Below are 14,226 nucleotides of genomic sequence, written 5' to 3'. Positions count from 1 at the left end.
GGGGTGAAGTGGTAATTAGCTGACACATGCAAAACATTTCCAGGGGCTCAGATGAAAACATCACCATTTTGCCACTAATTCTGCTCCACAGTGTGAGAGCACTTAACAAAGAAATAAATCCCACACCACCAGTTGGCAGAAAACAGATTGCATTTGACAAGCATTTACTTACGCAGGATCCTCTCCAAGGATTCGCACCTTCTCACTTCATTCACAAACTTTCTCTGGAAGCTGTTGACATTCACATTTAGCTAAAAACAGGAGGGAAAACAAGCCTGGGGCTGGAGGCTGCACATTGCTGCACTGATTTTTAACATCACCAGAGAACTAACACCTTCACTGCAGATGGCCAACACTACTGCATCTTACAGACTTCTAGTGGTGGGGCAATACCCTGGGTTTCCTCATGGCCAAGGACATTGTGGCCTTATACCAGGCTTATTTCCACTCAGCCTTGCTGTGACAGCAGGAGTCATAGATGGACTCTCATGGAGAGACACCCCCTCCCCATTTTCTCGTGGTGGCGAGAATTAAACTTTAGTTGTGCAGAGCACTGGATGGGGACTCAGGGATGGGTCGGGTCTCGGAACATTGAATGGCTTTTGGACTGCTTTGGGGGAAGTCCCGCTCTCACCACGGGCTCTTTGACCACCCTGCAGGTGTACTTTCTCCAAGTGCTTTGAGGGAAGGACAAGCACACCCCAAGGTACATCTCTCATGGATCAACGTACCATCCAGATGATACTCACATCTCTGAACTGGACCAGACCCAGCTCCCCAAGTTCGGCCACGCAGCAGTAGGCAGCCTCCACCTGCAGGAAGAGCTGCATCAGGCTCATTTCCTCGCTCCTGAAGACCGAGGCCATTTTGCCTGCCCGTCTCTGACCTGGCCGTCCGTGGGGCCCTTGGTGGCGGTGGCACAGTTGTCCTTGCCCAGGGAGGTGCCAGAAGGTGCCAAGCACTGCAGAAACATTGGGATCACTGAGTCAAGGTGCTGGAAGCTAACCCATTGCTGCCCATCATGCCCTTTGAAAGGGTTTCTTCACCTCCTAAAAGCCTCCTCAAACCCACGTGAGGCTTCATCCCACTAGAGCAGTGATATGTGGCTCTAAGGTATGTGTGTGACACAGGGAAAGAGAGGAGCCACGGGTCCCCTAGGACAGATATAAATACTCTGCCCTGTCCTCTGCTTCAGACCAGTGCACTTTTATTTGGGTTTTGGATGCTGAGCTTGTGAAAGACTCAATTTCTCTTTGTCTTCCACAACACAGAGAAGAAAAATCATTAGTTTCACCTAGCAATTAGATGGGTGAAAGAGACCTTACTGGTTTTTATCAATTTCATTGGCAGTGTGAACACAACATTGCAAACACAGCTGGAGCGTGTTATATGGGGATGGGGAGAAGAGGAAACTATTTTATTTAAATTAAAACAAACTTTAAGATTTAAAAAGCATTTTCTCCCCAGAAAGGAGTGTTTTCCAAATGAGACACATGAAGTACCATGTATTTTGCAAAAGTTCCTTTTGTCTATATGCTTATCGTTTACTTTGAGTAATCTGAACATAAAAATCGCCTTTAGTTGTTCTTGCACGAAATTAAGTGATTAGCATGCACGAACACAGTAATTATTCTTTCTCAGAGAAAACATGCAGGTAGATAGACTTCTTGCATGCATTTCATTTTGTAGCGAGCCTACATTTTATAAATAGCAAACCAAAATCCCTTTCTAACCTCACTTCTATTTGTTTACAGGGATGGGAAGTCAATTGTTCTTAACTCTCTCTGTCTCTCTCCATAAACCTTGTCTTACAACCTTTTTTTTTTAATGTGGATCTAAGAATTTTGTTTATAACATATGAAAGTTTTTTCTTAAACATGAGAGAAACACTGCAAGATAATAAAGGCTTGTTTAACAGGAGTACCGTAGTCACATGTCTGTATTTGCTCTAATTATCAAGTGAGTTTTCCTTGTCATACTTTTTGTAACTATTCACTAGATGATTGAAGATGTTGAAAATACATGATAACTAATAGCCGTTTAAAAGAAAATATATCATGTACGAGCTCCAGTGGATTGAATAAGAATATAATCTTTAAAGTTGGTTGGACATTTTTTAGCAAACTATATTTTTCACAGGAAAAAGACACAAAAGCTGCAGGAGACCCCCCACTACTCATGCAAGAAAGTAAAAAAAGTCCCTACCTCTCATTTTCCAAAAGTTTAAAAGACTTTCCAAAAGTTTAAAAGATCATCAAAATGTCCCATCATAATTTCTTTAGACTGAAAAGTATAAAGAGACTATAGTTTAAATCAGCTTGTATTAACTAAACCTGCAATTACCTTCCATTAGAAATGTTGAAACCTTACAATTAAAAGAACAAAACTCAAATGAAATATTTAGAAATATCCAAGTTAAACTGTTTCAAACCGTCTAAACCCGGGGTTCTACTTTTCCTTGGTGATCAGTCAGTTAAGAACCCCAAAGGCTCACTTTCATCTTGATTTGGAAAGAAAGAAAAATTACAAGTAACAAGAGAAACCTCCTTCCAGCTGGGAGACCCTTCCCAGCCCCACTTCAAGGAAGGCAGAGCGTTCGCCCTTCATCCGTTCCTGCAGTACGGGAGGCTTGCCCAAAGGCACCTGCTGCCGGCCATGCTTCTATCAACGCCACCCACGCCCTCCCAGCCTTTTGCTTTGGCAAAAGAACAGTTAATGGAGAAATCACTCACACTTTCCCCAGTCGCTATTTTCCAGCAGTATCGCACTGCATTAAAATGCACTGGGTTTCAGGCAGGGTAAACCCCGGTGCCGTGGGCTGCTTTGGAGAAGGTGTTACTCAGGTTTACCTCTCAGCCCCTCTGCTCCTTTCTGGCAGGCCCTCTCCCCTGGCAAGGGGCAAGCTGTTCCCTCGCTGGCCGGGCGTCCCGTCGGGTGACAACAGCAGGGCTTGCTTTGCGTGGCTGCAGGCACCACGTCAGGCGTGGAGGGTGGCAAGCAAAGTGCCCTGGCCAACTGTCCTCTCTCACACGGGGCACAGCGAGCCTTTTCTTTTGAATTCACAACTGGTCTGGACCAGAGGAGGGAAACCCTTTCTGTCTCGAAACAACCCCTGGGTGGTCTGGATCCAGTGCTTTCTGGCTCGGTCACAACCCCTGCATCAGGTCTGTGACAAATGCAAGCCGTGTTGAGGCAGCACGTGGCTTGTTGAAACCAATAACAGAGGGTGCCTACTGGGTCACACCGCCCCGGCCACCCGAAAACAAGGGAGAACCTTTGAAACCGGTGGTGTGCAGACGGCTGTGAACCTGTGAGAGCTCATTCGCAAGCCCTGGATGGAGGATCAGTCACCAGGCAGGTGGAAAAGTTCAGTACCGTGTCTCACCAGTTGTTCCTCACTGAAGGCAGCCCAGGGAAGGACAGGGAAACAATGGGAGATTAATGATTATCCTGCAGCCAGGGGACGGGCAGAGCTACACAGCAAAGAGGGGGCTGGGAGGGCAGGGGCTCAGCCAGCAGAGCTGCGCTAGCCTGGGCCAGTGCTGACAGGGATCTTGGTTCTCACCCCTTGAAATAACAAACGCTGTGGGAAAGAGGGGCTTTATAGATTTTCTCCCACTTCAGCTGCTAAAGCAAGGGGTCCGGAGAGAAATTCATCCCCTCCTAAAACCAATGGCTTAATTCCCACTAAGGTCAAGGTTTCATCCTGACAATTAAAACTGGTTGGGTCACTATTAAATCTAGCATCCATGAAAAGTTTTATCTCAAAAAAAGACCTAATGAAAGCGCATGGCTATATATAAATTTTAAAGTGCCCCTTGAAGAAATGCTTTCTCAGACCTGTTTTTTTGGAGGTATCCAGTAACCCTGACCCAACAAGCCAAAGGGTATAGCTTACCTAATGGAACAATGCCGGAAGGTAACAGCGGTTTCCCAGCACAAAGGTTTTTTATTCAAACGCAATGACGAGTGGCCCCACTTCCCGGGGTCAGCTAGCGTGAGAGGGCTCCCACCACCTTCTGAAATCCAGCTGCCTCAGGCTGCATAACCCAAAAAGGAGGTATTAAAAATTATAAGGTAATTTCAATGGATGGTCCTAAAACTTTCATTTTGCTCAGCAACTGCCCAGCTGAGTGGCCACAGAGACCCCGGCCTCCCACCCACTTTGGCTGCACTGTGGTCCTCCCTGACCAGCCAGTGCCAGTAGTCAGCTCTGCTTTCTCCATCAGCACTACCAAAGGAAGGGAGAAAAGACTGATGAAAGACAGCACGTTCTGCTGGGAAATCAGAACTTTTCTTGGTAAGGCAGAAGTCAAGTCATTGCCACCGACCGCACATCCTCCACGCAGGGCCATGGAGAAGCTGGTGGGGGGAAGGAAGAACACTGTCTTCCAGCCCACGCTATAATGCTAAACAACAGGAGCCATCATTCAGTTCTCAACTGTTGTATATTGACACAACAAAATAAAACAGCTTCTCAGGTTACTCCCCCCACATCTGAACTCACAGCATATTCTTCCCCCTTGGCAAAGCTGTTGCGTTCATTTGATGATAGCACGATTTGCTTCTGTTTTGCACCTGCAGTGCTCTCATTCAGCCCCATGGCTACACGCAGCTGCTCCTCTACAAGCTGTCGGGGTGGGGGCAGCAGAAGGTGCCCCCAACGCACACTTCATGGCCAAAGCAAGCTGCACTATGCCGGCCACTACATCCCGTTAGCCGAGGAGTGAGCTCAGGAATAAAGCCATCGCTCTTGCCCTTCCCTCCCCCACTTCCCGGGCAGAGGACAGAAGCCGAAAACATATCCTATTTCATGCCTCTGGCACGTGAAAGTAGCATTATTTTATAATAATCTTATTAAAGATCAGATGATGATGGCTGATGATGAGGAGCCCTGTCAGTGGGCTCATTGTCAGCGGCGGCAGCACTGCCCTGGCGAGCCGAAGGCAGCCCTCCTCGGGCAGCACCATGCTGCCTGGCCGGCGGGTCACGGACTCCCTCGGGGCGGGGGGGCGGTCCAGAGGGACAGAGCATGGGGTCACAGCAAGGCCACACACTCAGCAACTAACAGCGACCCCAGCCTGGACTGGAAAATGCAAAGGGCACCAGTTGTGGAGTTTTTCAAAATGCCAGAGCTGCTTTCCTCTGTGTGAGAGAAAGCAGATCCCCTCTCCCCTTCTTTCATTCAAAGAGTAAAACCCTTATGGGTTTGAATATTTTTTTTTCTTCCAGTTGCCTAGTTTTAAAAATCAAATCCCCTGTTCACAGGTAGCTTTAACGTAGATGGCTATTTTTCACATCAATGAAGACACTGAACAAAATGGCCCCCTCCCTGATGGACACATTATTGGCATCAGGCTTAAGGTTTTGAGCTTTTAAAAGCCATTTTGAAGGTTTTATAAAGGCCCTTAAGCTTTTTTTGAGCTTTATAAAGCCACCTGGGAGGGAGCTTTACACAACCCGCAATACACAGACAGTGGGTTGCCAACAGGCAGCCCTACCCTCCCAGCAGTGGCCTTTAGACCCGCACTCAGAGATTTCGCTACCTACGAAGCAAGTGTAGGAGAGAGAGATCCACTCCTGTGGTCCCACCGACAGCACAGACCACCCAGCATCCTCCGTGGTGATCACCACCGTGATCTCAAAGGCTGCACAGAGCCCTTGTGAATAATAACTGGGAATGGTCAACTGGTCATCAACTTCAGCGTGCCAACACACAGAGCTCGAGGGGGTCCGACCATGCAACCCCTCCAGCCAGGCAGCCATCACTCAGCAGCACGGGGAAACTTCACACAGCAGCAGGTGGCTGTGGGACCAGTATCTCAGCTATAATCATCCCATGCTTAACTCCACCGTGCAGAAGGGTTTGTGTGGCTGTTGTTAACATGGGGTATTAATTTTTGAGCTCTCTTTCACCGAAACTCCCTCCTATTGCAGCAGCTAAGCAGAGTGGCACCTCAGGTGTGCTGAAATGGGACTAGGGGTGCGGTTAACCCAACCTCAAGTGTCACACAGAAAAAAGTGATATGATCTCTGATGTACCTGCTCCGCCGTGCTCTTGTGAGTCGTGTATTTTGTCCTGAGTTAAATACCATGCTATGGTTCGATTGCCATTGCGCTGGTCACTGCTGGGATGGAACAGAGTTGCAACAGCAATTAGCTTTCATTTGGAATTAAAAAACCAAACATGTTGCCTATATAAACAGAAAATACATGTGTATATACATAAATACACAGAGTGAATGTGTAAGTGTATGACCAAGGCAAAAATTTTCTGAGAGCCACACCTGGTGGTGGTGTGTCAAGGGTAATACTTTGGTCATCAGAGAACCTAACAGTGAGGCTGTCTGTGGCACAAAATATACCAAGCAGTAGGTATCACCTCTATCATCATCAGGAAAAGCTGAGCAGCAGCCCTTTGCACTGTGGATGAGCGTGCAAGGGGAGAGGTGGGGAAGTACCTAATTTTAGAGTAAATGGAGTCTTGCCTTGAGAACTGCATGGGAACAGGAGCCCAGGGAAAGGAAGCCCCCGTCTCTGCTGGTCCTGCAGCTGTGCCTCGTGTGCCAGGGCAGCCCCATCCAGGCAGGTGTCCATGTGAGGCACAGAAACCATGCTAAGGGAAGGAAGGCTTTGGAGGGTCTTATCGCTCTTGAGGCAGTCACAGCACTGAAATATGAATGCATGACAAAGAAGACGTGAAACAAATCCAAATCTGTGTCAGGAGATGATTTTACAGGGCTCTCATTGTGTCTGAACTTATCAAGCAAAGCCTTCATTTCCAATCCAATCCAAAAATTACTGAAGCCAAGAACAGCCCGTTCACTGCTTCAGAGGACTTCGGAGCAGGCCCTTTCTGAACCATGGAGGGAATGCATTTTGGAAAGGAAAAGAAATACATTACGTTAATTGTGCAAAACATTTTCAGCATCCCTTAGAAATGAGCACATTCACCTGCAAGCTGACAAAGAACATTTAGGTAGCAGTTAAAATTCAAAAGATATTCCATTACAAGTTGAATCATTCCTACAACAAAGCAAAGCAATTTTGTCTTTTCATTTCCCCTCAAAAATGTTGTGATGCACAGAACAATTTTGTACTAATTATTTTTGCAAAATTAACTGCCAGGTCAACTGTCAGCAGGAATCACAGGTGAGAAATTCAGAATGGAAAGGTGAAGCTGGAAAAAAAGTGGAGGGCCTCTCCCCAGTAAAGAGTTGACTTTTAGTTTTGATGCAACAGAGTGCTCAGATGAAAATACAAGTTAAAGACAACTAGCACAAAAGGACTTGGACACTGAAACGAGGCAGAGATGAAGATTATCCTATAGGTTAATTTCAAGTAACTCTGAGCAGTCAGAGCATTTTTACAGCATCTCTTCTGCCCTGACTCATGCCTACTGAGGCCAAGAGTGACGGCTGCTGGGGTCACCACCCAGCCTGGCTGCCAGCTGCGTGTGACACAGCTTGGGCCACCCCTGGGGTGCCAGCTGAAGGCCAGGGCTGTGCATACCAGCGGCAGCGGGAGGCGGCTGTTGCGGACCGGCCGGCACAGCCCTAACTCCGCCAGCCCCGGCGGCATGTTGACACAAAAACAGGGAAGCAAGGTGGGTAAACATGCCTGCTTCAGCTGGTCTGCCCTCATCTGCAGGTCGGTGTCCCCTCTCTCTGGGGAAAACCTCTGGCTGCCTGTGTCCTGCTGATCATGGAAGTATTCGCAGCTGGAAGGGAGCAGGGTGTTTTTGGTGGTGAGGGGTGGCCAGCGAGGAGGACAAGCGGGTTCACCCCACAGAAATGCCGGGCAGGGCTAAGCCTACGCGGGGTTTTCTCTCAAGGTTTTTTTTTTTATATATGAAGAGAGACCAAATAAACCTCAGGTTTTCATAGCAGCACCCTGTTGTACGCAGTTCATGTGGGAAGGCTAAACCCTCCCTGCAAGTTTCAGCAGTATGGAGGGAAAAAGAAAAAAAGAGAAAATACTGTCCATCCTGCTAGGATTGATGCCCCACATCCAAAACAGGCCGCAGTCAGCTTAGCTCTCACACGAGCACCCAAAGCCAGGCGTGACGTCTGCTGAAGAGCACCAGCAACTTGCTCCCTGCTGAGCCCACCTCTCCCAGTGCTTCCTGCCTGACCTAATGCCTGCAGTTTTCTTGAACAAGGACATGGTAGCGGGTCAAAGACAGGAGCAAGCAGAGCCACAGCCTGAGGAACAGCAGGGATGTGCGGTGCTCATCAGACCAGGATGCACTTCAACAGTGTGGCTTTTCCAGCCAGGATTGTGAAAAAAAATCTTGCCCTCCAGCTGATACCATTTTGCCAGCAACCCTCCTGGTCTGGCAGACAGAGCTGTGCTGGTGGAAGGTGCAGCTCCTCGCTTTGCCCATGTGATGGAAGGGGTGGTGTAACCACAAGAGAAGAAGAAGGGTTTTTTTTCAGCATCCCATTGCACATGGATGATGGAGGCAGTGACACAGCTGTGCTCATGGGGAAAGAACGCCGGCAGCTTCTTCCTGTGCAGAGGCCCCAAGCCTGGACTGATCCCAGCCCATAACTGCACAGGTCCTCAAGGAAAGGCTGTTCCTACTGTCTAATAGCTGCTGGTAGCCTACACAAAGCAACTGGTTCCATCCCATTTCTTGGTGGAAACGTGCCCATTAACTCAGCAGCTACTGTACCAGTGTGACCAAAGATTGCTTTTTCTTAGGCTTCCACAGAGAAGCCCTTTGAAAAAAACATCACCACTGGGCAGTTTTGGGGGAGGTCAAGCCAACAAACATGCAAAATCAAAGCCAAACAGGGAGACAAATTCTCTACCCTGATCCTCTACCCCTTTCCAGCTCTATTAGACCAGCTTTGCAGGATCAAAAGGAGATTTGGAAGACAGAAGCTGCCTGGGACCCCGCTGGCTTTGGAGGCTTTTCCTGCCTCCAGCTGCAGTGGATCCTGGGGAAAAACCTTCAGGCTTGACCTTCAGGGGCCCTTCTGCCTGCCTCAGCGCTGGCATCCACCTCCTGCTGGAGCTGTTTTGGTCAGAGCCCTTCTCTTCCTCCACCCGGTTGTGGCAGGAAAGTTCAAGGTGTCCTGGCAGCAGGGAGCTCCTTCGCTCCACCCTCTGCCCCGCACACCAGCTCTCTGAGCTTCAGTGAGGATCTGCTGAACCGGAGCTGCCAGCGACAGGGTCTGTGCAGCCGGAGCGGACCCCCGGCATGCAGCGCTTCCCCCGCGAGCCCTGGGCAGCCTTCGCTGCGCTCCTCTTCACCACCGTGCTCTGGTATCCTTGCACAGCAGGTATTTCTCTTCTTTTCTGCTCCAGTTTCTACACCCTGCCTTTACCCCCAATGCCTCTCAATACCTAAATATATCGGCTGCTGACAGCAATTTGGGGTTTTTTTTGGTTTTTTGTTTGTTTTTTGTTTTTTGGTTTTTTTTTAAATAAGGTGACTACCTTCTCTCATCTAAAAAAGTGTAAAGATTAATGTTAATGAGAATTACTGGATGTGACTGATCACATCATCTTTCTGAAGAGATGTGCTCTTGCCAGCTGTTTACAGATCCACTGTAAATGCGACTGAGCTGCAGGTTGCTCCGCTGAATGGCAGGGAGATAGGGGACCACCGTTACTGGGCCTTCCCGTGCTTGCTGAAGCGAGAGGCCGTTTGAAATGCCACTCAAGAGGCTCCCTGCAGTCCAGTTTAGCTCTTATTAGGTGCTTTTTGCAGGAAACCTGGCTTCGGTGCCCCCTTAATTGTAGAAGGTGCCTAAAAACAAAACGTAAATGAGACCTGGGAGCTGCTCCTTTCCCACCAGGCTACTGCCTGCATTTGTAGATCAGCACCAGGTAAGACCTGCCAGATGTTTGAAGATGGGTTAGCTTTGACAGCCTGTCGTTTGGGCTGCAAAGTCTATCAACACGAACCAACACTCAGCATTCTGCAGCGCTTCCTTCCGCAGGTCATACACAGCTTTTAACGATTCTTCCCAGCGCTCCCATGAGGTACTTATTAACCGAGAAAAATGATGGGCTTGGCCGAGGTCATTCAGCAAGTCCTAGTGGACTCAGAAAGAGGGATGGGGAGTAGTCAGACCCTTCTCTGGAGCAGGCTGCCTGGGGACCCCCTCGCAGTGTGGCAGCAGCCTAAGGAAAGCTCTGGTCTTGCTGATGGCGGGTCTGCTCAAAATGAAAAGCTGGGCAACAGCGGGTGACCCCAAGAGGGACATCTCCTGAGAGATAATCTCAATTTACTTGCTGTTACTTGGAAAATACCAAACCCAAAGGAAAGGTTTGGTCAAAGGTCTTGTTCTGGTTTGTTTTTCTGAACTGAAACTAAACCTGGGCCATTATTTTGAAGTCTTCAGTCAAATCAAGCTGAACTTATTTTTTCTGTCTATCACCCTCCAAATTATCAGCTGAGTGATGGTCTGACTGGAAATTATTCTCTCGGCTTCTGCTTGGTCTTTGGAGAAGCAGCACATTGGAGCCCCTCCACCTGCATGCAGCAGGGGCCCTTACTCCTGTAGCCTCTCCAGTTGCTTTTCATGTGTCTCTGCAGGGAATACTTCACCCGGCTGAACTTCAACTGTACTGCTCATAGTGGCACAGGAGGAGATACTTGACTCCCTTCCTTCTGCAGCAGGGGACAGGCCACTGTTAATGCCCAGGGACCACAGCAGCTTGTGCTTTCCCCACGCAGTTGTCCTGCAGCTGTCCTTGCATCCGATCCCGCAGTGCTGCAAGGTGCATGCTGAAGCTGAGGGACAAGGCGGGTATTAGGAGGTCTGAGGGGGTTTTGCCTTGTGACACCACGTACACATTTGGAGGGCTGGAGACCAGTCACAGAGCTGTGCCAGCATGCATGTGTGGTCTTATCCTGGGTAGGAAGCAGAATAAAGAAGCAAAACCTTCAGTGAAGCCCCTGTCCCACTCCCCCCCACCCCTTACATTTTTCTGTATATTGTATTTTCCAACCTGAGCTGGCTATCGTGCTGGCCTGAACTGGAGCCCAGCCAGAACGGTTTCAGACACAGCTGTGCCTGAACTACAGCAAAGCCAAAGCTTCCCATTGAGGCTGTTGTGGATCTGCTGAGGCTTTGCACGGATGGGCTCAGCCCTCAGCTCTTCCAGACTCCTTTGCACTCTGGAGTTACTGGGATTTTTCTACAGGCAAAAGGAGGTAATGTACAGCTCGCTGATTATGGATGTCCCCATGCCACTGAATGCTCGCTCTCATTTCAGTCCTTGCTCATTCTTCTCTTGTAGCCTGGGAAAGGACAATGGTTGATTTGAACTCTGTGTAAATGGCTCACCAGGGTCATACTCAGGCAGAGGCACAGTGATTCAGCTGCTCCTGATGGCTGCTGCTAGAGCAGGTCTGTCTAGAGCCTGTGTTGACAGTGGCAGGATGAGAAAGCACAACCTGATGCAGCAATGTTTAAGGGCAGAAACTTATTTTCTCCAAGTTGTTTCCATCCTACAGATCTCTGCAGGGCAATGGCTTTCAGATTTCCATGCTTGATGCCCAGTATTGCTTTTCTAATCCAATTTGCCTTTTCCCCTTGTGCTTTCCTTCTGGCAGCTGAAGACATCTCCAATGTTTCAACAAGCTCCATGCTCACAACTGAGTACGAAGCACCATGCTTTAGTAAGTCTTCTTAAATCATTACTACCATGACAAAGCCCCGTGATGAGGCTACACAGGTGACTAGAAGGCTGTCGGGGAAAAGTATTTTAGCTGTTGTTATGGCTACCATTGCGGATGAAACTCCAGGATGCATTTCTAAGGTTCCTCCATTGGCATGTCCAGAATAATATCTTAGTTACATTCGGCTTTGAACAGACTAATTCATAGCTAATTTATGCATCCTAAAGCTCCCTGCCCGACTGCCTGCCTCTAGGCACAATGTGGATTCCCTAGAGGGCCTTCTTACCCCCACCCTACCAGCTCTTCGCCAAACAGCCAGTCCCAGGCAAACTGAGATCCTGCCCGTCCTCCCAGAGTCATCCTCTGTCCCACACGTCAGATACCCCCCCAGTCTTGCATTTCCGAAAATATAGTACATATACCAATAGTTGTATGCTGCTTCAAAGCATGCACTTACCTTTTCCCTGGAAATGTGCAAGAGGTTGGCTGCCCCGTGCCAAGCTCAGGAGGCATTCGCTTTTCACAGCTGACAAGGCTCATGTGCATCAACACGCAATGCATGTAGCTGCAAGGTGGTTCCGGCTGACTCGGCTCTCCTGGGTACTGGGGTCTCACCCTCAGCTTCTATTCCAGGCCAAGGGAGCAAGATACCATGGTCCTCCAGCCTCCCTTTGATATTTCCACATTACTGCCCAGGATGCAGAGCTGGGTATCTCCACTGTACCTTTGTAATGGAAAAAGTACAGCAGGTGCCTTTAAATAACAGCATAAATTAATCAACTGATGATATATTTCTTAACTGACTCTAGGAAATTGGACTGATTTAAACAAAAGGACGATGTAAAAAGTGCAGGAAAAAATACATGGAATTGTTACATTTTTTTTCATTTTTAAATGCGTAAACCAGGGATCCCCCACTGGTGGTGTCTTTTGCAGTTGTTACACGCAAGTCACAGTTAACATCCCAGCAGAAAGCAGCCACTGCTTCTTATTGCAAGCAGAGGTATTGCATATCTGAACTACTGGAGATCCTGCTGAAGATGTCTCTGCTAGAGATCCTCTTACTCTCTCACATGAAAGTTTCTCTATCCTGGGTTTATTTTTAATTTTACCTACCTATTTCTATCATATACCATTCCTAAAACCAACTGAGGAGATGCTAAGTAGGTGTTTTAAAAGATTTCCGTAATGGTGGGCACAGTGGTAAGAGAGGCAGCTCAGGCGTTTGGCCAGACAGGGATGACAGAGTCTTGAAGACACAAAGATGAAGCTGAACATTGTTGTCCCCCGGGTTAACAGCCAGGCTTAGGGGAAAGATGCCAAGGCAGAGTGACAGGCCACAGGACAGACAGTGGAGTCACTGTCTCATCTGCCTTCTAGCAAAGGAAACTTGTTACATACTTAGCCTCCCATGAACTCACTTTGTTTCTTCTCCACCAGACGTGAACTTCTGCACACAAGTGGCCATGTGCTGCCCGACAGGCATGGATGATTATGGATGGATCGCGGCGGCCGTCGGCTGGAGCCTCTGGTTTCTGACTCTCATCCTGCTCTGTGTGGACAAGGTCATGAAACTCCGGCCTGACGAACCCAAATATTTGGTGGCCTGAAGCAGAGGCAAGCCAGCAAGCAGCAGCACCCAGGAGCAGTGAGGTGCAGACAGAGTGACAAAGCATTTCGATCACTTCCTAAGAAACAAAATAGAAAGCGAAAGTATCTTCAGCCAAAAAAGGCTGGATCTAAGCAGGGCACCTGCTGGGGCTTTATCCTCTCTGGCAGGTCAGAGCTGCCAGGCAAGGTGTGGAGCAGGCAAGTCCCCATGTATGTCCCACAGTGCACAGAACACCTCTCCCCCGAGCCCTTTCGTGCTTGCTGTGAGCGAGCCAGCAGTGATCAGATGCTGAAGGACCAGTTACCAGTCTATAGCATATTGCCTTAAGACAACCCGTACATAACCTTTGATTTTGAAACAGAAAGTGGGCAAATAAAGTTATTTTCTGGAGCATCGATGTTACCAGATCCATTACTAAGCTACAGGCTGGTTACACCAGTAAGCTGATGTAACTCACTTGATTACCCCGAGTCCTGCACACTCACCTGCGGGATTTTGAAGTCTATTAACTGATACCAGTGAAAACTCTGTTATGGAAACTTAAGGATTGTTCGGGCTGGTTTAAAATTAAAACTAGTTTTTCCAGTGCAGTTTGTGTGTGAACTGTTTCATAGGAATTAAACATTGGTTGTATTTATCCAGCTTGCAACTGCCTGAGTAACTAAGCCAAGCTGAACTGCGGCAAGCCCATGCACAAAACTGTTCCTATTTATGCAAGATCATAATAAATATTCTTATTTATGGAAAGATTCTCACTAACTGGTTTATACTGACAAAGCTTATACTGGTAAGCAGTTACCCAACTCAAATTTTTAGAAGCATGATTCTAACAAGAAATATTAATGCAGGAGGGTTTGCCTCAGTGCAGTCAAACTGTCTGGTTTGGGGCAGTTGCACCAGTTTGATTCCTATCCATTATTAAAACAATAAATCAGCATTAAACCCATCTAGACATATCCAGGATTAGCAAACC

At 48.1% G+C, this 14,226-nt stretch overlaps 2 protein-coding genes across 6 annotated transcripts in view; one reads left to right on the top strand and one right to left on the bottom strand.

Annotated features, from left to right (window-relative positions):
* ATP6V0A4 (ATPase H+ transporting V0 subunit a4) overlaps positions 1-3,288 on the bottom strand; it is a 30,070-nt gene extending 26,782 nt beyond the window's left edge. For 2 of the 5 annotated variants that reach the window (XM_056341594.1, XM_056341598.1), the window contains exons 1-3: positions 2,733-2,961; positions 750-961; positions 173-251 (exon numbers count right to left, since the gene is read on the bottom strand). In XM_056341594.1, coding sequence (XP_056197569.1) covers positions 173-251; positions 750-866 — 196 coding nt within the window. In that variant the 5' untranslated portion in view covers positions 867-961; positions 2,733-2,961. Of the gene's footprint in view, positions 1-172; positions 252-749; positions 962-2,732 lie in introns of all 5 variants that reach the window. The other 3 variants (XM_056341596.1, XM_056341597.1, XM_056341595.1) reach the window with 3 other exon arrangements.
* Positions 3,289-8,835: 5,547 nt separating this feature from the next.
* Positions 8,836-13,843, top strand: TMEM213 (transmembrane protein 213). The gene is made up of 3 exons (XM_056341599.1): positions 8,836-9,290; positions 11,576-11,641; positions 13,082-13,843. The coding sequence occupies exons 1-3, from the start codon at positions 9,209-9,211 to the stop codon at positions 13,249-13,251; spliced, it is 318 nt and encodes a 105-aa protein (XP_056197574.1). The 5' UTR covers positions 8,836-9,208; the 3' UTR covers positions 13,252-13,843.
* The last annotated feature ends 383 nt before the right edge of the window (positions 13,844-14,226 follow it).

Source organism: Falco biarmicus, chromosome 5 (genome assembly GCF_023638135.1).
Source record: "Falco biarmicus isolate bFalBia1 chromosome 5, bFalBia1.pri, whole genome shotgun sequence".
Classification (NCBI taxonomy): domain Eukaryota; kingdom Metazoa; phylum Chordata; class Aves; order Falconiformes; family Falconidae; genus Falco; species Falco biarmicus.
Note: the sequence above shows the minus strand (reverse complement) of the source record. Positions and strands in the feature narration are given on the sequence as shown.

Coding starts and splice junctions, on each gene's coding strand:
- TMEM213 (XM_056341599.1), top strand. CDS start 9,209: ATGCAGCGCTTCCCCCGCGAGCCCTGGGCAGCCTTCGCTGCGCTCCTC. Junction 9,291..11,575: donor CTGGTATCCTTGCACAGCAG/GTATTTCTCTTC, acceptor TCCTTCTGGCAG/CTGAAGACATCTCCAATGTT. Junction 11,642..13,081: donor GTACGAAGCACCATGCTTTA/GTAAGTCTTCTT, acceptor CTTCTCCACCAG/ACGTGAACTTCTGCACACAA.